The sequence below is a fragment of the Sturnira hondurensis genome, unplaced genomic scaffold (genome assembly GCF_014824575.4).
Source record: "Sturnira hondurensis isolate 20B ecotype Veracruz unplaced genomic scaffold, ASM1482457v3 Scaffold0010600, whole genome shotgun sequence".
Lineage (NCBI taxonomy): Eukaryota > Metazoa > Chordata > Mammalia > Chiroptera > Phyllostomidae > Sturnira > Sturnira hondurensis.
In genome coordinates, this window is record NW_028083231.1 from 159,779 (window position 1) to 184,253 (window position 24,475).

The 24,475-nt window shown below is 50.7% G+C and overlaps 1 protein-coding gene across 2 annotated transcripts; it reads left to right on the forward strand.

Moving 5' to 3' along the window:
* Positions 1-625: 625 nt before the first annotated feature.
* On the forward strand, positions 626-24,091 carry HAUS7 (HAUS augmin like complex subunit 7). 2 transcript variants are annotated; one of them, XM_037059241.1, is made up of 10 exons: positions 626-745; positions 1,840-1,955; positions 6,252-6,319; positions 9,033-9,094; positions 16,041-16,132; positions 16,555-16,710; positions 16,808-16,904; positions 17,378-17,602; positions 18,767-18,881; positions 23,821-24,091. In XM_037059241.1, exons 1-10 carry the CDS (start codon positions 647-649, stop codon positions 23,955-23,957), a joined length of 1,167 nt encoding a protein of 388 aa, XP_036915136.1. In that variant the 5' UTR covers positions 626-646; the 3' UTR covers positions 23,958-24,091. The 2 variants fall into 2 exon arrangements, with proteins under 2 accessions (XP_036915136.1, XP_036915137.1); XM_037059242.1 differs by having other exon boundaries at positions 658-745; positions 1,880-1,955.
* Positions 24,092-24,475: the final 384 nt, after the last annotated feature.

Consider the following 24,475-nt stretch of genomic DNA (forward strand, 5'->3'; position numbering starts at 1 on the left):
TAGAAATTATTACCTCATTCCATCCTTCTTACAGCAGCACAGTGAGGTAAGTGCTCTCATTCTCTCCATTAGGCGAAGGCAGGTGGGCACAGAGAGGTTAGGCAACCTGCCCCAAATCACACGGCTAGTGACTGGTGGGGTCTGTCGGATTCGAACTCAAGAAACCCCTTTAACTACAGTTGTGAGTCTGTAAAACAGGAGGTAGATAGAGCCTAGCACTGGCAATTGGGACACAAGTCCCAATTCCATCCAGTCTCCACAGCTCCCCTTCATCGTCCAAGGGAGAATCCAACCAAAGAGCGCCCTCTCCTGGGAGAGGCTCTCTCGGATGCGTCCTCCATCTGGTCTTCGGCCGGAGGGAGGAGAGCGAGGCGAGCGACCAAGAGCCCGCCCCGGCTCCGCCCGCTGCTCTGCCCCGCCCCGCTCGGTGCTCTGTGTCTCTTGGGCGGTGCCTAGGAGCGCCACGAGCCCCGACCCAATGGGAAGGCTCGATGGAGAGTCCCGCCTGCGTCCCCGCCTTCGCTCAGGCGGGTGGGAAGCAGGAGTGCTGGCTAGCGCGTGATTGGCAGCGGGGCGGGCCTGTGAGTCCAAGGCATGGGTACGGTGTAAGTCTCGCGTGGGTAGGGCGTGGCTCGGAGCGGGAAACATGGCCGGGCTGGGTACTGGCGGAGGCTTCTCCCGCTACGAGGATGAGAGGGATGACGGCGTGTTCCGGGCGGCTGTGGCGGTGTTTGCAAAGCTGAAGGTGCTGCGACCCCAGGGTGTCACCTGGGGCGTCCGAGCCGAGCGGCGGGCGGGGCCACTAGCAGGAGTCCGCGGCGCCTAGCCTATTGCCCCAGTCTCTGCACCCGGTTGCTCCCTGTGTCCCGCTGCAGGGACGCTTTGTCTGGGCGTCTGTATCTGCTCATTGGGAGGTCCTGGGCTTTTGCTCTTGCTGTCCCCATGGCCAGTGCCTGGTAATTCTGGCTGGCGCCAGAAGTGTACTGCACCGTAACTCCTGTCTCCCGGAGCCTTGCAAGACCTGGCTGGGCTCGCGAAGAAAGTGCAGAGATGCGGAGGACACAGACCCTTGGTTTTAAGGAGCTCCCGGGGCCCAGGAGAGACAGGCGGGCAGAATCCTTGCCCCAGGCTAGTCATCATCACCGGCCAGTGATGGAAATAGCGAGCCACTGGTGGCAGTAGTGAGGAAGCCCGCCCTCATGGTTGGGTAGTTATCCCAGGTTCGACTCTCCCGTACATCCCACCCCTCTCACCTCCCCACTCTTTTACCCCTCTTCCCCTTCCCGCCTTTCTCCCCCGTCCCTCCCAGCCTTTTCCCCCTACCCTCCTCTCCCCACCCCTCTCTCTCCCTCCCCTCCCCTTTCCCTGCCCTCCGCTCCCCTGCCCTCCTCTATCCCCCTGCCCTTCATTCCCCTCCCTTTCAGGAGAGATCCGTTTGGCCCCTATCCCACTCCCTGTCCCTTCAGTCCTATAGCCAGGAGCCTGCATTTGCCTTCTGATAATCTAGCTACAGCCCCTAGATGCTACTAGGTCAAGTCACTGTGAGAGCCCAGAGGGGAGTGTATTTTAAGCAGGTGGGGTGACAGACCGACATAGATGGGGATGAGAATGAGCGAAAATTTACTCCTGGGCAAGATGGAGGAGGGTGCACTGAGGGCTGCAGGTTGCACATGGTGGGAATGGGCAGTGGGCCAGTAAGTTCCTTCTAATAAGCCTGGTGTGTGCCTGGTGGCAGTAAACATGTGGCAGAGCAGTAAGGGCATGAGTGCAGAAGTGCGTTGTAGCCCTTCATTGATTCTGGTATCTAAAGCTTCCTGGCTTTCCCTTTGCTTGCTTTAGGACCTCAACTGCCCCTTCCTCAACGGTCTTTATCTCACAGATCCAAAGACCATCCAGGAACTGCTGTGTAGCCCCTCAAAGTATCGCTTGGAAATCCTGGAGTGGATGTGTATACGGTAATGGAGTTGTTTCTTTCTCCACCAATTTGGGGGTGTACTTGGTGCCACTCAACCCACCTGGAAGAGATGGGGTTTGTTCTGTTTATAAGTAGCTGCCCTCCAAGAGGACCCTATACCCTACCCCAGATAACTGTGACAGCACCTGCTGAGGTAAGAAGTGCCAGCTATGGGCCCATGGTCAAATTTTGGGTGAAAATGCCCTTCAGCATTGCTTTGGGCAGTCTATCCACCACCTGGCTGAAGTGCTCAGCTTCTTTTTTTCTTTTTAAGCTTTAACTACTGATTTCAGGGCTAGCAGGGGCCTGATAAATGATCTGTTTACTTCAGTCCTTTCATTTCAGAATGGGAAGCTGAGGATCAGGCTGGAATTGTAACTGTCTTGGGTCTTGCCACTGAGGAGTGACAAGCAGGGCCAAGACCCCAGTCCTTCAGGTCAAGGTGCAGCCTGGTGTATGTGCTCGGCACTGTGTAAGGGAAGCAAAGCCTGCCCAGATGGCAAGGGGAAAGATCCAGAAAGTCCACAGAATGTCTGTATCCTGGGAGCAGCAGCCCCTGAGCTGAGCATCTGTCTTAAGGCTCTGGTGGGGAAGACAGGCCCTGTGCTTTTGAACATGAGCCCCAGGGCGCTCTCTGGAGTACCAGTGCTTGGTTGGTACAGGAGTCTTGTGTGAGCTTAGGCCTGAGTCTGCCCCTCTTCACGCTGGCCTGTCTGCCCTTGAAGCTGAGGAAGACACCTGAGCTGGAGCATGGCAGTGAAGTACCGAGGGTCTAGCCTGCACCCAGCTTGTGTACCTTCCGGGCCACAGGATGCCAGCAGACCTGGCCCTGAGCTGGGTGTTCTAGGGATGGCTGGGAGGAAGAAGGGGGCATTTTTATGTTTAAGCCTCTCTTGCTGCCCTTCTTCAGATTCCCCCACAGGCCTTGGGACACCAGCACTCTTGTAACCTTTTGCTCTCGCTGATCTTTTCCTTCCTAAAGATGTCCTTCAGATCTTTGCATGTTGCACGTACTCTGTTACAGCTTTTAATGACCCAGATCATAAGACTTACCTCCTTTTCAGAAGTCTCCAGTCCCAGGGCACAGTGCATTCCTCCTTCCTACCACCTTTGAGTACACTCCTGCCAGAGCCCTGAGGCCTTTTGGTTTCGTCCTTGTCCTGTCTGGCTCTCCAAAGCACTGGGAGCTGCTGGAGGGCAGGCACCGGGCGGGGTTCCCCCATCAACCCCAGGCTGCAGCAGCATTGTACTGACCAGCAGGCCCGTGGACACATGCACATCTGGGCTCTTCCAGGCGCCTCAGTCATGGATGGGTGCCCTCACAGAGCTGGGGCTTTAGTGGCTGCAAAAGGCTCAGGCACGAATCCCAGTGTTGGGGACATTGGCAGGGCGGAGGTGGCATTTGGTCTGGGGTAGAACAAGTAATGGTAGGTACTTGTTTTAACAGGACCAGGAATTGGAGGTGTGGGAGGGAGAGCCAGGCAACAGTGGCCTTGAAAGGCAGCTCAGGGCATTTCCTGTGGGACTTTGCAAGCCACACGAGGCCTTTAAACTTTGTGCTCTGGGTAGGAAGGGTATGGGACCAGGGGAGTGGCAGACAGATTGGCATTTTGGCAAGGTGACTTGGGGGTTCTGTGGCAGATGGATTTGAGGGGGAGAGGCTGGAGGCAGGGGGACCTATATGGAAGGTGTAGCAACAGCCCTAGGGAAGGATGTCAAGATTCTGGCACAGAATGGCAGATGGCTCACGTGACAGCCATTGCCAGCCCTGGAGAGTTGAGCATGTTTTCCAGGAACCAGGAGGAGAGAGTACTGGGGAGGGCCTGGGATAGTGCGGAGGTCTTGAGCTCACTCCCAGGAGGATGAGGCCAAAGCTATGGCTTGGAGAGGCTCTTGTGGGAGGGAGCCCACATTTGCCTGGCCAGGTAGAAGCTAGGGACTGGGCTGCTTTGCTGGCCAGAGAGGCATAGGGGGCAGTTTACCTCTGCATTCTTCAAATGCTTTTAGTACTTTTTTTTAAGTACAAGAAACTAAACGCTTTTTATGATCTCAAGCTGGCAAAAGTGCTGTGTGTGTTTTTTTTTTCAAGGGCCCGAAAAGAAAATTGGACAGAGTTCAGTTTCCCTTCAGGTTCATGTTGGCTTTCTTTGCATGTGACTTCACCATTTCAGCCCTTGTCTGGGGCCACCTCATTCACCCCTCTTGGCGGAATCTGGAAGCTGCACCTAGCATTGGCTGGGGAGTTCAGTGTGGTGGCTCTTGGTGGCCCATATGCCGAGCTGGCTGTCAGTGCATGAGGGGAGCAGAGCCACAGGGTGTCCTAGGTAGCTGAGTTCAAGGAACATGGGTTTCCTTGGCTCCCAAAGAGCTGCACTTGCTCTTAAGGCTTTGAATGCTGTTAGTTTCTGTTCTGTTCCCTGTCACTCCAAGGAAAATCAACTTTAATGAAAGCCCTTTCCGAGCGAGGTCACTTAGGCTTTTGTGGATTCGTTGTTTAGTGTATTGAAGTGCTTTACTGTGGTTCAGCCTGATGGATCGCTGAGTGCTCTCCACTGCTCTGTGCCTTGTGAGTTGGGAACATTGCCTGGCAAGCAGGCCCAGGGGCCAGCTAGCATTTCCTGTGTTGGGGCTCTTTCTTCTGCTGCTCTTTCTGCCCCTGCCCTCTTTGGCAGAATGGGGATGGAGTGTGGTAGGGGTGGGGTTGCCTCAGTGCGTCATGCAGACAGGTGGTAAAGCTGAGCAGCTGAGGCTACTGGGTCCAGCTCCCTCTCTAACTGCAGTTCTGCAGCGTGAGGCCCTGGGCCTAGGCCTGGGAGTGCCCCACTAGCTCCTGGAGCCCCAGTGTGGTCAGGGCAAGTATGGCCTGGGACGCAGGTATTTGGAGGCATGGCCTCAGGGAAGGAGCAGTGAACCCTGTCCACGGAACAGTCGCGGTGCCTTCTCACCGCGCTGGGCTGCAGGTCCCTTGGGACTTCAATGGTACAATGGACTCCCCAGCACCCACCATTCTGTGAAAAGAACTTCTTTATGTAGGGTAGGCCCACCATGGCAGCCAGCTCTCGGGGCTCCCTGGCAAACAGTCGGGGTCCTCAGCAGCTGGAGCTCGGACTCTGCCCGCTAACAGAGGAGACCCAGTGGGAGGCCTGCGTTGGGAGTGACTTGTGATGTCTGCTGGGGTACTGCAGCCTTTACTGCTTTTGGACGCAATCTGTGTCTAGAAAGGGTTCTGCCCATCAGCTCAGCACCTTAAGGCAAGATGCTTATAAGTGGCCACTGTTTCATTTACCTGTGTGGGGTCGTCAAAGTCGGGGCTCCACTAGGCCAGGAGGGGGCAGCTGGGATTCCAGTGTCCCCACCAAGGAGGCTGGGGCTGTGACCTTGGAGCCCATAACACCCTATGGGAGCTTCCAAATGGCTTAAAGCTGTGACCTGGAGTAGCTTAACCCCCCCCACCCCACCCCCTCCCCCACTGAATTTTGCTTTTTAGGAAATAGAAAATGTTTCTCTGCTGAAAGAGCTGAGTGTGGACGTTTACTGATGGCAGATTATTCCAGAGCAAGAGGCCATGGTCACTTGCCTGTTAACTCTCACTGGCCCCCTTTTCTGTGCTGCCTGCCATGTTAGACCCTAGAAATACTGGATGGAAAGCCAGCTGCTGGCCTCGGCGAGCCCGAAGTCTTGGGGGTGGGAGCCCAGCGAAGGGCAGTGCCCAGGCTGTGCTATGATGGAGGGATGCCAAAGTGGCTTTCCGGGGGTGGGTGGTGACATCAGCCATGGGCTTTGAGGGCTGAGTTTTGCTGACTCAGTGCGCTCCGGCAGGGAGGCTGAGAGGAGCAGACACTATGAAGAGAGGCTCAGGAGGGTGACCTGCAAGGATACCAGAAGGGCTGGATCCTGGGACACCCTGAGCCATGATAAAAAAAAAAAACCACACAAAAAACTGGCCCCTTGCTTCCTTCTGAGAAAGACCTAGAGTTCTGGGGAATTTCGCTTTGTTCTCTTGGGCAATCGTTTTATTTTATTTTTACTGTGAGAATTTTAATTTCCATTTCCGAATTCATATATCTGAGGTAAACTTTCAGAAATATTTATGATTGTAATTGCTAATTTATGGAAATTGGCAATTACACATGATGTGGAAATTCACATCCCACAAAACTATCCAATTTAAAGTGAATGTCTCAATGGCGTATAGTGCATGAACGAGTAATTCACTTTTTAGAATTCGGATAACGAGGGGTTGTGAGGGGCCTTTGTACCCTGATCAGCCCTGACTGGTCTTGCTCTTTCCTTGCAGGGCCTGTCCTTCCAGTCAAGACAGGTTCAGCTTGCTGAAGGGGGCCTCCACTGAGCTGAAGATCCAAGGTGGGTCTGCGTTATGGGGGGGTTTGGAGTTGGGTGGTGGATTCTGGGCTATTCTGAGCTTGTGCTTGGCCTCCTTAGTGAGTCGTGAATTTCCCATTTCAATTGGTGTTTTCTTCTGGATGGTGCGCACCCTGCAGATATTGCTAGAACCTTCTAGAACCAGGCTTCCTCCCCCACTAGTGTGGTGAGTGGGTGAGCTACGGACGTGGGGCATATGAATAAGACCAAGATCCCATCTCCCTGCCAGCCCATCCCCTGAGGCAGTGTGGGCAGCCACAGCGGTGCTTGTGGATGTCAGTGGTGGTTCTGTCCCCGTGTCACTGGTGTATGTGTGTGTGTGTGTGTGTGCGCGTGCGCACCACACCTGGTGTTCTAGGAGCACACCAGGCAGCTTTCCACAAGGGCTTGTCTTGTAACTGCCTCTTTTCAATTCTTTCTTGGCAGAAACTGTCTTTCAACCCAGTAATGGACATTGTTAGGTAAAGGGGAACACATTGCAATCCTCAAGATGGTGGCTAACTCTCCACCATCACAGTGGTATCTCCAAAACTTGAAATTTCCAAGAGCCTGCTTTTGGCCCAGCCGCCCCAGGATGGAGCAAGGTGGACTCTGAAGTCCTGATCCATGCCCCAGCTGGCACTGCCAAGTTAATTAAATGAGGACAATTGGCCCTGTGGCCCAGATAGGCCAGAAGAACAGGGCACTGTGTCTTGGAGCCTGTGGGCCTGGCCTGTGGGCTGGTCCAGGCTGCAGAGGAGCGCTGGCCTTCTCCTGAGTGCGCTGTCCTGTACTTCCAGCACTTTCTTATTGATAGGACCATGTCCAAGCCATGTAAGCTTGGCCATTGGATACCACCTAAATTCCTTAACACATGTGCATATACAGGTTTTGACCCTGGCCCTCAGCCCAGCCACAGCCTTGACCTTGCCATTCCCAGCCTCAGTTTCCTCTTTGGTAAAGTGTGGGCGGGTGATAACCTTAGCCTTGCCCACCTTGTTGGAGTGTGCTGAGTGTCGAAGGAGGTGGTAGGCATGACTGCTTGTCAAGGATTGTAAGTGGGAGAAACTGGGACAGATGAGATTAGAGGAATCACAAATCCCTATGACAGGTATTTATGGAGCACCTGCTACGCACCCTGACTGTTTTAGGTGCTGGCAGTGCAGCAGTGAGTTATGCTGCTCTCACAGGGCTCAGGTGCTAAACAAAGAAGGGAGCAAGATTCTCAGTATATGGATGGTGAGAAGCACCATAAACAAAGACGGGTGAGGGCAGAGTGGTACATGGGTGGGTTGGGAGAAGGGTGGTTCTGTTGACATAAGATGGCCAGGAAAGTCCTCTCTTTTAAATAGAGACTTGCAGGCAGGAAGGAAGCAAGTCAGGCAGGCACCAGAAAGAATACTGTTCAGGGCATGAGAACAGCAAGTACAAAGGGCCTGAGGTAGGCTTGTGTGTGCCCAGCAGCTTTGAGGAACAGTGAAGAGGTCGTGGCGGCTGGTACCCAGTGGAGAGCAAGAGAAGAAAGGTGGGGTGAGGCCAGAGGGCGGCAGGACCGGATCCGGCGAGGCCTTATGGGCCACGGAATGACATTGAGGAAGGTTGCGGCCTGACTTTGTGTTTTGTGGACTCCCTTGGGCCACTGTGCTGAGAACAGGAGGCTCAGGCAGACACGGGAAGGCCATTGAGAGGGTCTTCCAGTGAACCAGGCTGGAAATGGGGATGAGAGCGGGAGCGGGGCACTGTCCAGATCCTGGATTCATAGGGAAGGGAGGGTCAGCGAGACTCCCGGAGGTTTGCATGTGAGCTAAGCAAGAGAGGGGCCAGGGAGCACACGAGGATTTGGGGTTAGGGGCTATGGGCAGAGCAAATGTGCCCGGGGGTATAACTGGCATTTGTACAGTGTTCCAGGATTACTGATGCTTTCACGTAGACATACTCCTTGCTTCTTGCACCAAACCTCCCAAAGCAGGTGCCAGAATTATGCCTGTTCTGTCACTGAAGCACTTGGGGGTAGGAGATGGGCCTTGCCTGTGAGTGTAAGGACATTGCCACAGCTAGGTGGTGGGTGCGGAGCTGGCATTGGCCCCAGGCTTTCTGGCTCTAAGTCTTGGTCTTTCTCTGTATACCAGATAGTTCCTCAGAAAATACCCAGGGTACCCTGGACTCAGTTTCCCAACCTGTAAAATGAAGTTCAGGCTCACCTCCTAGGGTTGGTGGCAAGAGGAAAGGAAATGGCGACATGAAAGGTGTGTAGAAAATTGATAAATGAGAGTGATTCCTTTTGCTTCGGCCTGCTGAGGTCTCCGAAAAGTCAGCACACAGCATGTTTGCAAGGTTCCCTGACCTCTGTCAGCTCCTCAGGAAGCTACTGTCTTCTCTGAGAAGCCGAAGTTCCCTACATGGAAGAGCATTGGTTTCGGCCCCTTATTTTTAGGTGAGGAAACTGTTGCCCAGAGAGGGGGCAATGACTGGATGCAGATCACACAGCCAGAGGCAGTCTTGGCACCTCTGTGTCTGGTCAACCTGCTTCCTTATCCAGCCAGGTCTCTCAGGCCCAGCCGAGCTTTGTGGGCTCTGGACCTGCCGGCACTGGAGCAGGAACGCCCTTAGCAGAGAACCCCTGGGAACCCTGCGTGTTCCTGCGCCCCCTGGGTATGCAGCGTCCTCTCCTATTTGGGTGGCTGTCTATAGTAATAGGGTCCTTGTGTCTCAACAGAGATGGTGAAACTGGGCCATGAGCTGATGCTGTGTGGGCCAGATGACCAGGAGCTCCTGAAGGTAAGAGAGTGCTGTCTCTGCCCCCACACATTCCTTGCCCCTCAGGGCAGGAATCTGTAGGATTCCCTTGAGTAGAGCCTAGTCATCGCTGAGAAGGCCGAGGTGGATTCAGGCTTATGATGACCAAAGGGAGGGGCAGAGTGCATCTTGTACTCAGTTGATGACTTCATACACACTGGCACTGTGATAGGTACTATACAAGGGGGATCCCTCCCAAACTGGAAATATCTTCTGGAGGGTGAGCCCCTTGTAGTACAGGCTTATTCTGCTAGGTCAGTATTCTAGGAACCCTTCTGCATCAGTGTATCTACCAGCTGGTGTTGTTGTGAGAGGCTGTGTTCGGCTTCAGTGAATTTTTTTTGAGGACTTTTTCAACATGTTTGCTCATTTCGTGATGGGTGATTTACAAGCACTCCTGCCCACACCACGCTGAGTGTTCAGCAGCGTTTGACCAAAACGGCATGATCCCTGTGCTCACCCTCCATATTCACTCGATCTTGCCCCCGAGTGGCTTCTTTTTGTTCCCCTGGATGAAAAAAGCCCTCAGAGGGAAACATTTTGCCCATGTGGGAGAGGTGAAACAAAAAACGGCAGAAGCACTAAAAGGCATCAAATCAATTGATTAAAAAACTTTTGAGCAGCGGGAAAAATGTTTCCATAAGTGTATTGCATCAAATGATGAGCACTTTGAAGGTGACTGAAGTTTAAACAATGTGAGAATAGATACACAATTTTTTACAAATGAGTCCTGGCTTTTTATGGGTACCCCTTGTACATGCCAGTGATTGTGTCACCTACCCTTGGCAGCAGTACTTGTCTTAGCTCCTTTTCACAGGAGAGGTGACAACGCACTTGAGGTCACCCAGTGACAGAGCCTGGCCTCAGACCCAGGCCTGCAGCTCCTGAGCCCATGCATTTCCCCCCTGTGCTACCTGCTGCAGAGGTGGCCCCATCCGCACCCTCCTCCACGATCAGTCACTGCTGATTCAAAGAAACCCTTCCCTCTACTCAACACTTTAAACACCTTTTGAAGTAATTGTTTCCACATTTTGGCCATTACAAATGATGTTGCTATGAATGTTCCTGTACATGATTTTGACTGAAGACATGTTTTCAGTTCTCTGGGGCGTATAGCTAGGACTTGCTGGGTCATACGGTGATGTGATGTGTAACTCTCTGAGGAATGGCCAAACTATTTCACAACGTGGCCGCACCATGTTTACGTTCCCACCAGCAACGTGTGAGGGGTCCAGTTTCTCCACATCCTCATTGACACCGAACTAGCGTCCACCATTTTGGCTCTGCCTATCCTGGTGGGTGTGAAGGGCTATCTCATTGTGGTTTTAATTTGCATTTCCCCGATGACTACCGATGTTGAGCATCTTCATATGCTTATTGCTCCTTATAGATCTTATAGAAATGTCCGTGTTTAATTCTTTTGCCCAGTTTCTAATTGCTTTTTTTGTCTTTTTATTGCTAAATTATAAGAATTCTTTATAATTACTGGATACAAGTCACATCAGATATTTGAATTGTAAGTATTCCTCCCCTCGTCCTGTGGATTGTCTTTTTACTTTCTTGATGTGTCCTTCGGAGCACAGAAGTTTTCAGTTTTGGTGCAGTCCACTTTATTTACTTGTTCTTTTGTTGCCTGTGCTTTTGGTGTGATATATTTAAGAATCCATTGCCAAAGGGACTTTGGACTCATGAAGATTGACACATGTTTTCTTCAAAGAGTTTTATGGTTTTACCTTTTACACATGGGTCTAGAGGTAGTTGTACGCGTGGTGTAAGATAGGCATCCAACTTCACTCCTTGGTGTGTGGCTGTTCATTTGTCCCAGTACCATTTATTGAAAAGACCATTTTTTTCCTCATTGAATTGTCTTAGCATCCTCGTTGGAAATCACTTTAACTGTAAATATGAGGGTTTATTTCTGGATTCTCCATTCTAATCCATTGACCTGTATGTCTGTCTTTATTCTGGTACCACACTGTTTTGATTACTGTAGCTTGTAGCAAGCTATAACATATGACTCCTCCAACTTTGCTCTTTTTAAAGATTGTTTTGGTTATTGTTTCGGTTATTCGAGGGATCTCTCGAATTTCCATATGAATTTTAGAATCAGCTTTTCAATTTCTGTAAAGCAGGCAACTGGAATTTTGATGGAGATTTTGCTGAATCTGTAAATCACTTTTGAGGGAGTATTGCCATCAACTACCGTATTTTGCCGTGTATAATGCATACTTTTTTGTCCAAATTTTTGAGGGAAAAATAAGGATGCACATTATACATGGGCAGTACCTGAAATACGTTGTATCTGTTCTTGAGTTTTGTAATTAATTATTACATAAAATTTCTTGTGCCACAATGTATTTTTAGAAATGCTAGAATTTCTGTATAATATAAAAACAAGTATCTAAATGTATATAGATAAAAAATTGAATTAAAAAAATTAAAATGAAAGCTTTTTCCCCCTGAAAGTTTGGCCCAAAAATGGGGGTGTGCATTATACATGGGAGTGTACTGTGCACAGCAAAATGCCACAGATTGTCTTCCTGTCCATGAACTGTCTTTCCATGGTTTTCGGTTTTCTGTAATTTCTTTCAAAGGTGTTCTGTAGCTTTCAGTGTACACGTCTTATACTTCTTTTGTTAAATTTATTCCTAAATATTCTATTCTTTATGATGCTATTGTAGATGAAATTGTTTTCTTAATTTCATTTTTGTATTGTTTATTGCCAATTGAGTTTTGTACATTGCTCTGCTATATTGCCCCCTTTCTAAACTTGCCTAGTAGTTCTAATAATTTTTTAGTGGATCACTTAGGATTTTCTAAGCCCAAGATCATGTTATTTGCAAATAGAGATAGTTTGACATCTGCCTTTCCAACTTGGATGCTTTTTATTTTTTTTCTTACCTAAATGCTCTCTACCACCTCCAGAACAATGGTGAATAGAAGTGGCAAAAGTTAATATCTTTATCTTGTTCCTGATGTTAAGGGGAAGTACTTAATCTTCACCATTGGGGATGATGCTAACTGGGTTTCTTTTTAATTGATGTCCTTTATCAGGTTGGGGATGTTCCCTTCTCTTTCTACATTGTTAAGTTTTTATCATGAAAGGGTGTTGAATTCTAGAAGTGCTTTCTCTGCATGTACTGCATGTGGGGTTTTGTCCTTTCTTTTATTCTTCTTTCATTTGTGATTTTCCAAGTGTCTTTCTGGTATCCTCTTACTTCTGTCTGAAGAACTGCCTTCATCAGTTTTTTAGCAGTGTTCTGCTGGGTCTGTATTCTCTTAGATTTTATTTATTTATTTGACCATGTCTAGCTCCCCTTCATTCTTGATGGATATTTTTTCACTGGATATAGAATTTGGGGTTGGCAGTCCTTCTTTCTCCACAGGATCTAAGCACAAATCTGCAGTTACTTGAATCATTTTCCCCTTGTGGGTCATGCATTGTTTTTCTCCTGCTACTTTAACGTAACATTTTTTTCTTTGTTGTTTGATTGTGTGCTCCTGGAAATATTTCTTCAGGTTTGTCCTGCTTGCATTTGCTTACCTTCACAAATGTATAAGTTTGTATATTTTGCAAACACGAGAAGTTTTATCTGCTTTCTTTCTGTTGCTCATATTGGAGAGTTTCTGTTTACATTTTCAAGGTCATCGACTCTTTCCTCTGTCCCCTCCATTTTGCCATTGAGTCCATCAGTGAGTTTTTAATTTCAGTTTTTCTATTTTTCTGTTCTAAAGTTTCCATATGTTTTTAAAATATTTTGTTTCCTTGCTGATGCTTTTTATTTTAACTTTTCTTTCAACAGTGTTCATGATCAGCTCATCAGCATTTTTATGATGACTGGTTTAAATTTGTCAGGTTATTCCAGCATCTGTGCCATTTTTTCAGTGATGTCTTTTGATTGTCTTTTCTCATGAAGGTTGAGATTTTTGTGGTTTACTTCATGTGCCAAGTAATTTTAGATCGTGTCCTGGACATTTTGACTGTTACTTTGACTCTGGGTTTTGTTAAGTTTTATGGAGAACGTTTGTGTTTTAGAAGGCACCCAGCCTGGTTAATTTTAAGCTGCATGTTCTGCCTCTTCTGCCTGCTTCTCTGGCCTGTGGTCCCAGTGTCCAGCTCAGTTTCCACAGACCTTTGTGCCATTTGGATCTGTGGTGCATGTGCGCCACCTGCTGGTTCGCTTGGGACTTGGGCATTGGTTTCTCCTCTGGCTTAGTAATCAGAGTCTTCAGTGTGTTCCTTAAGATCAGAGCCTTGGCCCTGGCTGGTATGACTCAGTGGATTGAGTGTTGGCCTGGGAACCAAAGGTTCTGTTCCCACTCAGGGCACGTGCCTGGGTTGGAGATGGGGCAGAGGGGCTCCCTTGGGAGACAACCACACATTGATGTTTCTCTCCCTGTCTTTCTCCCTCCCTTCTCTAAAAAAAAACACACACACACACACACACACAAATCAGAGCTACCCTTACATGGGGCGAGGGGAGGGGATGGGTTGAGCCATGAACAGATTTATGGGGTCACTTTCCTGAGCTCTTCCCTCCCTGTCAGCATCTTTGGTGCTATCTGCGGGAAGAGGCTCTCCTTTCCTGTCCTCCAGCCAGCCATAAATCGCTCACTTCTGTGACTGCACCTAGAAGAACCAAGAGGAAGAAGGGGTAATAGGATTTGGCCCCATAGCTCCACCAAACGGACAGGAAGTGTCCCTGCCCTCAGAGTGTTAGAATGTTGCTCCTGCTGTCAGATACTTCGGTTGCTGCCCGGGATCTGAGAGAACAGAGAAGAGGGAGAGAAAAAAGGCTGGGGATTTCTCCTACTCTGTTGGAGTGTGAGGAATTCTCTTTTCTGGAGCGCTCTCTCTCTGTACCACCATGTTTCTTCCCGGTTTGGGCTGGGCTGAGGTCAGGTCCCGGCAGAGTGGAGGCGAGAACACAGTAAATTGTCTCCAATCTGAACGGTGACCTTGGTTTCTGTGCCTTCCCTGCAACTCCTGGCGTTTACCTTCTTGAGGCTACAGACACCTGCCACATATATCCTGTCCTGCTCTGAGCCATGGGTATTTCATGGGAGAAGAAGATGGCATGTGTTTTCTCCATCTTAGCCAGAGCTGTAACCCTTCCCTTAGTTTTTATTTTAAGAATGATTTTCATTGTGGTAAAATGCACATCGCATAAAACTTACTTTTAACCATTTAAAAAAATATTTCCCAGCCAGCCCTGATGGGATTCTACTTTTTTAAGAAAACATTTTTTATTTTGGTAAAAATACAAATAACATAAAATTTACCATGTGAACCATTTTAAGTGTAGTCAACGGTATTAAGCACATTCACAGGGTTGCGTAACCATCACTGCCTTCTATCTTCAGAACTGTTTCCATCTTCCAAAACTGAAACTCTGCACCCAAATTTAAGCCATTTTACTGAAAGCAGACAATTCAGTAGCATTTAGTACATTCTCAGTGTTGTGTAATCATTACCTCTTTGTGATGCTAGAACATTTTCACCTTCCTAGGAGGAGATCCGTGCCCATTAAGCAGGCTGGTACCCACTAGTCTGCTGTCTCTGTTTCATAAAAGTGGAATCATACTATATGTGGCCTTTTGTGACTGGCTTCTTCACTTAGCACGTTAGTTTCAAGGGTCACCCTTGCTGTACAATGGATCAATACTTCATTCCACTTTATGCAATAAAAAAATAAAAGGAAAATAAGAATTTAGATTGACACTGGTAAGTGTTAGGAATTGGGGCGCAGGAGAAAGGAGATACAGGTGTAAGGTGTGTGCGCTCCTAATATGTTGGAACTTAAAAAATGTGTGTGTGGGAGCCATCCTTGGGGGGGGTGCCAGGCAGCTGCAGCCGTGAGGCCAGCACCCATGCACGGGGAGTCCGGCTGCAAGTGCTATAACAGTACATCCCTGTCTCCAGATCTCCTCCCTGCGCAGGGCCACCTGGGCTAAAATACCATTAGGAGCCTCTTGGCCCTTTGACTTCAGCCTGTGCCTTTCACGCCCATTTTAAGTGAACATGCTTTTTGGAGAGCTTTATAGTAAGCAAGCAGCCTGTGAGGCTGGCTGAGTGAATAGTTCTGACCCATTCCTCAGACTAGCAGGTGTGTGAGGCAGGGCAGTAAGGAGCTACCGTGGAGTGGCAAGCCCAGTTTTCTCTCTGGCATAGTTGCTTACATAGGGCTCTCTGCAGCAGGCCAGGCTTCTCAGGTTGTAAGTGGGTCCTGGGGATTGTCTGTGGGCCTCTTCCTCTTTCTGGAAGGAGGAAGGATTTGTATTTCTGAATCCTCAGAGTTCCTGGCTAGGCAGCAGCCTGCTGGGAATCCTAGCCAGCTTTAGGGCAGGGGACTAACTCAGCTGCTGGTTGGGGACCCTGGCTATAAGGCCAACCACATGCCACCTGTTAGGGACAAGCCCTTGTTCTCCCTGTGAGGAGGAGCAGGGTTGGCGCAGGCCACTTCTATGGCCTGTGCCAGTCAGCTTTGGTTGTTCCTGGGTAGAGTGGGTGATCTGCCAAGGGGGACAGGCCTCCTCCTGGAGATGTTCCTGAGAAACAGGCCACCATCAGGTTCCTGTGGGCTGTGTTCTGCCATCAGCAGGCCCTCCTGCACCCCACACGCCCACCCAAGAAGCCACACTGTTGGATGTGTGATGAACATATACTACCATATGTTTATACAGCACTTGTCGCTTCCAGAGTGGTCCCAGGCATCATTGCAGCCCAGGGCTGGGCTGGAACAGGGAGTGCTCATTGATCACAGCCCCTGAGGCTGTGGTCCCTGAGTCAGTCCAAGATGTTGCCTGGTGGGGACCAGGGAGCCGGTGGCCCCGGCTTTTCCTTTCCACTAGCTGCAGCAGTGTAGGGTGTCAGGTGGGGGCGCCTAGCATGCCTTGCCAGTGAGTACATGTGATGTTTCCTGCCCAGGGCTGGGCCTGCGCCCAGAAGCAACTGCACTTCATGGACCAGCTGCTGGACATGATCCAGAGTCTGACCATCGGATGTTCCAGCTTTGCCAGGTAAAGGCTCGTAACAGGCCCTCCACAGAATGGCCACTGGGTGTCTTTGATTCTCCAACTAGAGCCGGTGGGCACAGGAACCTGCCAGGCACCTGGACCTGCCACCAGGCACATCCCTAGCTGGGGTTTCACTCCCTGCCCTGGCAGCTGCATGCTGGCCCAGGTACCAGGCTGTTCAGGGTAAAGGGGGATGGGCCTGCTGAGGAGTGTGGGTGCTTGGGCCGTCCCTGCTGATGGACGGGCTCGTGGCTGCATGGGGCTCAGCCCTGGTTTCCAAAGCAGGTGGGGACCGGAGGAGACCCCTCCTCTGCGCCTATTGGCCAGCTCTTGTTTGTCTTCTTCGGTTTCCCACATGGGACCTCACACAGTCCCTGGATGCTGTGCTGCAGCCTGTGACTGTGGCCTTGGGGCTGCCTTTGCAGTGTGCAGGGGCAATTCGAGGACACTTTGGAGAAGAACGAGGAGCTGCTGGGGGAACTGTACTCCAGCTCCCAGTTGCAGACACTCCTGAACCCTGAGTGTGACCCAGGGCTCCTGGACATGCAGCCGCCCAACAAGCAAGGTGGTGACCGGCAGAGGTATGGACCCTGCATGGTTCTGTGATCTGGGACAGACTCTTCATGTGTGGCCTGAGATGGAATAGAGTTGGGAGTGTCTCCCCTTTTCTCCCTGCAGGGTCAACTCCCCTGTGGAGTTAGAGAAGGAGAAGGTGATAGAGCTGGCCAGGCAGCTGCAGGAGAGCGTGGTCAAGCTGCAGTCACTGCGGACGGAGGTGAGGGTGCTGGCTCCCAGGGCCTTGGGCACCCCGTCTTCACAGTGAGCGTGTCGTGAGGCTTAAGTGAGCTGGCATGTGTGTGGAGCCTGCTGCGCTTTAGAATGTGGTGGGTGTTCAGCCCACATGAAGGGGAGAGAGAGACAAGCTCCAGGCTGGAACCGGGAGGTTTCCTGCAGAATGGAAAGGATTGGTCAGGGGGACTGCATGCCAGGCCCTGAGCTCCGGGCTCTCCTGCACCACCGTGCATGCGACCCTGACGTCCACACATGCTGCAGGGGCAGGGCTGAGGCCAGAAGGCAGTCAGCTTTGCTTGAAACCAAGTTGCTCTTTTCTGTTTCTTGTCTTACTGTCTCCTGGTTTTCGGAGGCCTGGGATGGCCAGCAGACCCTGCCTCTGGTGGGTGGAAGGGACTTGATGCCCCATGGGCATGCAGGGCAGCATGAAGGGACCTTCTCCCTTTGGCTTTGCAGTGCTTTCTGCAGCACAAGCAAGGGGCTGCTGTAAGCAGGGTTGACACCAGCACCCTGGACCAGAAGCTGCGCCTGGTCATCTCTGACTTCTACCAGCTCGTCATAGCTTTCCTCCAAGTCTACGATGATGAGCTGAGTGAGCACTGCCAGCGCCCAGGCCCCTACATCCACCCGTGCGGCCCCCTCATCCAGGCTGTGTACCAGACTCTGACCTCGTGTCGTCAAGTAAGAATCACCCTCTCGTCCCCCACTGTAGCCCCCAGTGAGGGACCCAAGGGCTGGGACAGGGGGCTAGGAGGCCCTTGGCCCAGGCTCCCTGTGAGCAGGTGGTACGGCTGTAGCCCTCAGTCTGCGACCTTCGGCGGGTTGTGATGGGAGTTTTTCCTGGTGCCCTGGAGGGGATGAGGGGTACTGTGGGTGCCCCCCTGGGATCCCCACTGCACTTCAGGGGGTGTTCACTGAGCTAAGCCCCTGGTCCCGGAAGGGGTTTGTGGACTGCCTGCTCTGCGTCCTAATTGCCTACAACACTCCTGCTCTTTCACTGGACCAGAATTGCTACTGTGAGCATTGTTGCATGTCTTCCCACCTTCCTTAAAAGCACGATCTTAGTGGCTCCACAGCACTTTGTGCCAGCTTCTGGCCTTGTATTAGTCTTGCTCTGTCTTTGTGACACAGCGAACTGTATCATGGCCTGTTTGCTCTTGTGTATGACTGACAGCTATGCCAGATAGGCAGATGCCTGCCTGTTTGCGCCCTTGACCCAGCTCAGACAGGCAGCAAACAGTAGTCTCATGCTGCTGAGCTGGCTCCGTGCATATTTACTCATTGTGTTGCTCCACATCACAGACCCCCAGAGCCGACCTGAATGCAGACTTGGGCTATGATTATGAGCACAGCAGCCGTGCATCACCCTTTGACATTGGCTTGGGGCTTGTATAGCCTTTGGTTATTTAGTGGAGAGGCTCCTAGACTTCCAAACCTCTGGTCGGCCCGTCCTTTGTGACTTTGCCAACAGGGTGAGTTAGGGTACAGTCTTCTCCCATCAGAAACGCTCTTTTATTTGGGGGCATCGATTCCCCACCATGGGACATTTTCCCACTGTGCCACTGGCTTTGCTTGGCTACCAATGTGGGGTGGGACACGTGATAGTGTGGTGTCCCTGCTGGGCCAGGATGAAGGAAGTTGGGTTGGAGAACTCTGATTCATGACTCTCCATGTAGCTAGGAGTTTTGCTGTCACCTGTGGGTGTCCTTGGGGGTGAATGCCACGTGCTTAAGTGCCTAGGGAGGACCACACGCTCAATGTGAACCTGGGTGGGAAGAAAGAGGTGCCTTTTCTAGGTCAGACCACTGCACTTAATGCCCACATATTTCTCTCCCTCCCTCCCAGCTGTTGATAGCGGTGATGGAGCTCACCGACGTCTCGGCAAGTGCCGTAGACATGGCGCAGCAGCAGCGGGCTGAGCACATCTGTCGGAGTGGCGACAACTCTGTGATGAGTCTGGGTACGTGGTCACCCCTATATGCAGCTCTGGTCTCTCACTCAGCGGTCAAGGGCAGGGCTGTCCCAGTGCACCTGGCTCAGCTCCTGGCTCACGCCAGGGTGCCTTCTGTGCTCAGCCAGTATTTGGGGAACTGGCCTCTTACTTCTTCCTTTTATCTCTAATGTACAAGGTTTTCCTTCCCTTGAAAGAATGCTTTGGACAGATTATAAAATCAGGACATTAATTGCAGAAATTTGAGATAACCCAAAGACATGCAGGGGTAAAATAAAAACCATCCGTAACCTGGTGGCCCAGAAATGGTTGGTGTTAATGTTTTGGTCTATTTCCCTCTATTGTTTTTCCTGTCATCCTTCTTTTATTTCTTTGTACATGTTAAATGTGATAAAAACACATGCACACTTTTTATATTATTATGTTCTTTCCCTTGGACCTCATTGTAAGCATTTTCCCAAATTGCCAAACACTATTCCATTCAGCCATTTGCTGTATGTAATTTGCTTACAACTTTCTGTTACTGAGCCTGTAGGTCATTTTCAGATTTTTAGTATTATTCATAATGCTGTTGCAGGATTTATAATAGTATAAGATGAAAACAAGGTGAAGCTTTGCCGTTGGGTAATGCTCAGGTAGAGGATGGTATATGTATATAGTGAAATAGTTTCACCATTTCAAACGCTGGTGATGGCACTGCAAGGAAATGCATATTATAACATGTTGAAGGGAAAATGTGGGGTAAAAAGGGAATACACACTATGCCATTGCCTTTCTAAAGGAAAACAGTGTAGAAGAAACCCTCGGAGGAAATGGGCCAGGATGGGGACATTGGTTTTCTCCTGGTTGGAATCAGAGGTGGTTTAGTTTCATTTCTGTTTCTTTATCCTGCTCTGTAGTCTTCATATATTCCCCAGTGGACACATGTTATTTGAGTCATCCGCCCATTGTAGATCTTTAGTAAAAGGCGAAAGGTTCATGCGATCTGCAGAGAAACCAGAGTATTGTTGATCTTTTAAAAAGGACGCGGTGAATGTGTTTACACATAAAGTGGGTTCCCACTTAGATTGTGTCCTTAGGATGGGGCCCCTGGGTCACAGTGGCGAGGCCGGGCAGTGTCCATCGTTCTGCATCCTCATCGGTGCTGGATTTGACCCTTCTGACATTTCCAGTATTGGATAGGGGCAAAAATGTAGCTTAGTTTAGTTTCAATTAAACTTGTTTTTCTAAGTTGCTTTTAAAAAAAAAATTGGAAACATACATTGAGAAAACTTTTTCTTTAATGAAGCAGTATAGCCTTTAGGGAGGACTTCTAACTCATAGGGGTAGAAACATGAACTAGCTGGATATTTTTCCCTAAGCAAACCTCCTTTATTACAGTTCAAATGATTCTGAAGAGAGTACTTGTGTAACCATGACCCAGGTTGAGAAATAGAACACGCCAAGCAGCCAGGAGACCTTTCCCGTGCCTCTTCCTGCCTACAGCGAGCTGCTGTCCTGACTTGGTGATAACCATCTCTGTCGTTCTTCTGGAAGCTCCCTCCTCAGGCAGTCCCTCCTGTTACTGTTCTCAAGATTCTCTTGGTCTTCGGCTTTTGACAGTTTGATTAGAGTATGTCTTGGTGTGGCTTCCTTTGAGTTTATCCCACTTGGAGTGTTTTGAACTTGCATGTGTGGCTTCGTGTTTTTTATTAACACGCAGCCAGACAGTTGATGATTCTTTCTTCTCCTTCACTTCCCCTTTGCTCCGAGGCTCAGGGTCAGCCAGAGGTGATAACTCAGGGCCCTCTCAGGTCTCCCCTGGGCACCCGCACAGCCTCAGGCGTGCACATGGCCTTCACAATGTCCACGTTGATATCTCATTCCCTCACCTGTCCTCTCATTTTCTGCTTTGCCTGTAGTTTGCCCCAACTCTTCATCCACCACCTCAGGCAGCAGCTACTAAATCATTTGCCTATAACGGCCCTGCCTGCCTCCCGAGCGTGCCCCCAGGGAGTGGCTCTACTCTGAGTAGTCCCTGGGCCCTCCCTGTGGAGGGCGGTCTCTCTAGCTGGCCCTCTCCTTGGGCAGATGGCATTTTCACTGCTCTTGGCTTTGGCACACGTGCTTGCTGTATGTATACCGGGTACTCAGGAGTCTCTCTTCTTTCTAACTGGACCGCAAGAGTCCTTCATTTTCAAATCCATCATAACGTTTATCCTAATCACCACTGTTACTATGACTCTCACCCCCGGTGCATATAATTGCTGTTGATAAAATACTTCCAATCCACGCCATCATTAATATAATAGTGGTCATTAGTGCAATGTACTGTGTGCCATCTCACCTGTGGTCACGGGACTGACCGGTGGCAAGTTGCGCCTTTTAGATAAGCACCCTTTTCATCAAAGGTGTGGGAGCCCTGCCGTCCTCGCTCCTTCTCCTCTGTGCCTTGTTGGGTGGAGCTGCCTTCCACTCGGAGGGCTCAGTTCTTGTCAGTGTAGTTTGCTTGACCGGAGTTCTCGGGCTGTAGACAGGCCAGAAAAATGGCCTGTGAACTTTCCTTGTTCCCATCTGAAGAATTGAGGACGTTGGTCTCCATGACCTCCTCAGGCCCTCCCACTGTGGAAGGTCTATGTGCCTGTGCTACTTCCCTTCTCGGTATAAGAAGCCAGGCCTCCGATCTGGGTGCCAGTGGGCAGGTTATGTTGGTTGCTTGGCCCATCATCATTCACCAGTCACCATCTCAGCTGACTGGACCTGAGGCCTCATTTGGTTTCCCAAGCCTCCCGAGACCCCGGTGCCAGGAAGACATCAGTGCCGTTTGGAAACAAAGCAACCCTTTCAGTGCTGGGAGTGAGGGAGGGGAGTTGAGCGCTCCAACAGGGAGAGATGGTAACAGATTTCTGGCAGCTAGAAAGTGCATGGGGACAATTTGATGGATGCAAGGGGTGCAGAAAGCCTTAGCCAAGAGGGCAGCCTGAGCAGCAGTGGGGGAGCGTACCTGCCTGTTGGAACTGCAGGGCTGTGTGGCCGACAGCCCCTGGGGAGGGCACAGTGGCAAGTAGGCTGGAAGCAGAGGGCAAAAGCAAAGCAGGTCTGTAGGTTGGTGCTCCCAGTGAGACTCTCGCCTCCTTTCTTTTGGTAATGGAAATATTTGAAATGAATGGCCAACCCAGGCTCCTAGGGTGGTTAACAGCAGTCTGAGAGAAACCTACCTGTTTCTGGCCCCTGAGGGTCCATGGTATGAGGGCTGACCCCTGTCTGCTTCTGCTGCCCTGTCCTGACCGAGCTCCTTTGGTGGGAGGGCAGACCCTGGAAGGAATGGCGACTCTACCAGAACACAGTGGGGCCAGCACCATGAAAGAGAAAAGACCTGGAAAAGCAGAGCTAATGGATCATCCAGAGAAATGAACTTTCTAACAAACTTAACATAGAACAGCAGGTCCTTGAATGACGTCCTTTTGCTATAATGTTGGTGAGATGGTGTTTTATCCATTACCCAATGGTAAAATGGGTTTCATTATACATTGTTTTACTTAGAGTCACAGAACCTATTGGCACCATGAAGCGAGGACTTACTGTATCATGCCCAAATGAAAAGCAGCGTGGAGAAAAACAAGCAGACACTCCTAGAAGTTAAAAAGGCTTGTCAAAGTGTTGAAAAATCAATGCAAAGAGTAGAAAATAAAAGGAGGCAACAGATCTATAAGAATAGAAAGAAAACAGATCAACAGAATGAAGACAAAGATAAGCAATGCGGAGGCCCGATCCACGTGGCTACAGGCTCTCCAGAGAAAGAGGAAGGAAAATGGAGGGTGGAGGATCAGTGAAGCAACAGAGGCACAGAGCTGAGGGGGTGAGTCTACAGATTCTAAGCCCAGGCAGATGGAACAAAAAACACATGTTCTCAGGCCCACCCAGCCTTCTGAAGTCTGGGGTAGTAGGGATGTGGGGCTGGGGCCCAAAGCTTCCAGAGAGGAAGCCTGTGGCCTCCCCCACAGGCTGATGCCTTTCACATTCAAAGGGCCTGGGGTTTCCAGCCTAGGAATCGAGACCTAGCCAGCCAAGCTCAGCTAAGAGATGGCCAGATAGTGGACATGAACTTACAGAGCAGCTGTGTGTGGGCAGCCCCAGGAGAGCAGTGGGCTAGAGGGCTTAGGGGTTGGGAAAACCTCAGGGTTCCATGAAGGCAGGTGATACCCAGGGGGAGGCAGGAAAACCCCGTCTGCGGAGAAGCGTGATCGCAACAGGAAGGATGACAGTCTGACTCCAATGAGAGTACTGATGGCAAGTGGGGAGGGTCAGGCTCGGTGCCAGCCCTGCGAGGAGTCTGCCTGCTCCAGCATCTCGCTGAGGCTGCTCATCCTGAGGCACAGCCCTTAATTCCTGAACTTCAGAGTCACCCTTGGGATGGGCGGGATGAAATGCCAATAACTACCTTGCCATATGGATGGGCGAGGAGGCAGAGAAGCAAGTTTGGTGGAGGAAGGAATCGGTATCTATTTAAGTTAAGGCACCACGGCCAAGGAAACTCCTGCACCCAGGGTGGGGGAGAGAAGTGAGCTCAAGTCCCCACATTCCACACCCAGTGCTCATCATCTGAAGTTGGTACCTCGGCAGGCAGGTGCATGTTGTGATAGTGCTCCCTACCCCTGAGAGCAAAACAGGTCACAGCTAAGGCCCTTGTCATTTGATTGGTGTTTGATTAAATTACAACAACCCCCACCCCTGCCACCTTCCCCCCGGAGGTAGGCAAGGGCTTCCATCTGCGTGGCCCTCACTACAACACGTGGTTGCTGCCTCCAGCCTCCGGCCCCCTCAACAGCTCCTGGTTCAGCAGTTTCTGGTTCACTGTGAGAGTCAGCCCCCCTCCCACAGCTGTGAACCCCTTGAGGGCCAGGTGCAGGGGTGCAGGATGGTACACACGAGACTCACTTGGCGATTTGTATTTTTCTTTGCTCTGCAGTCACCAAAATGGAAGAACTAACCCAGAAATACAAGCTCTTCAATGACACTCTGCAGAAAAGCCAGAAGGCGTCTGGGAGCAGGAAGCTGTGCCCCGAAGAGCAAGGTGGCCAGGCAGGACCGAGCCATCTGCGGTAGAAGTAGTTACAGGCCCCATATTTTCCAGGCACAGCCTCCAGAAGCCTGAGCCTTCAGCTCCTTGGAGGGAGAAGGAGGAAGGGCAGAGGTTAGACAGGGTGGTATGAACTGGCAAAAAAAAAAAAATAAATAAAACCTCAAGATTTGAAGGAGTTGCTTCTAGCCTGCGTTTTGCTTTTGTGGCGCTGCATGACGGCCTCCTTTCTTCTGTTGTCTGGCCCGGGCTGAGTGGCCTGTGGTGCCTGCTGCCCAGCTTCCTTTTTCACAGCCTGGCTGCCCCGAGGTTCAGACCACACCTGACATGAGCCTCCTGCTACCCTGGGGGGCCGGGGCCCTGCCCCTTTAGTGGCTCGTCTGCCACAGGCACTAGCACCTCTTGGTGCTCTGCACCTTCCCCGGTGACTGTCCAGTGAAGCTTGGCACTGCCAAGTGCTGGAAGTCTCCACCTTGCCATGACAGCTGTGTGCCTGTGACCAGGGCCTGCTCACTGCCCAGCTGCAGCCACTCCCGTGACCAGT

What these genes read in the sequence shown, in the direction of transcription:
- HAUS7 (XM_037059241.1), top strand. Translation starts at nt 647, where the DNA reads ATGGCCGGGCTGGGTACTGGCGGAGGCTTCTCCCGCTACGAGGATGAG. An exon ending in CGGTGTTTGCAAAGCTGAAG is followed by an intron (nt 746 to 1,839) that starts GTGCTGCGACCC and finishes TGCTTGCTTTAG; the next exon opens with GACCTCAACTGCCCCTTCCT. An exon ending in CAACTCTGTGATGAGTCTGG is followed by an intron (nt 18,882 to 23,820) that starts GTACGTGGTCAC and finishes TTTGCTCTGCAG; the next exon opens with TCACCAAAATGGAAGAACTA.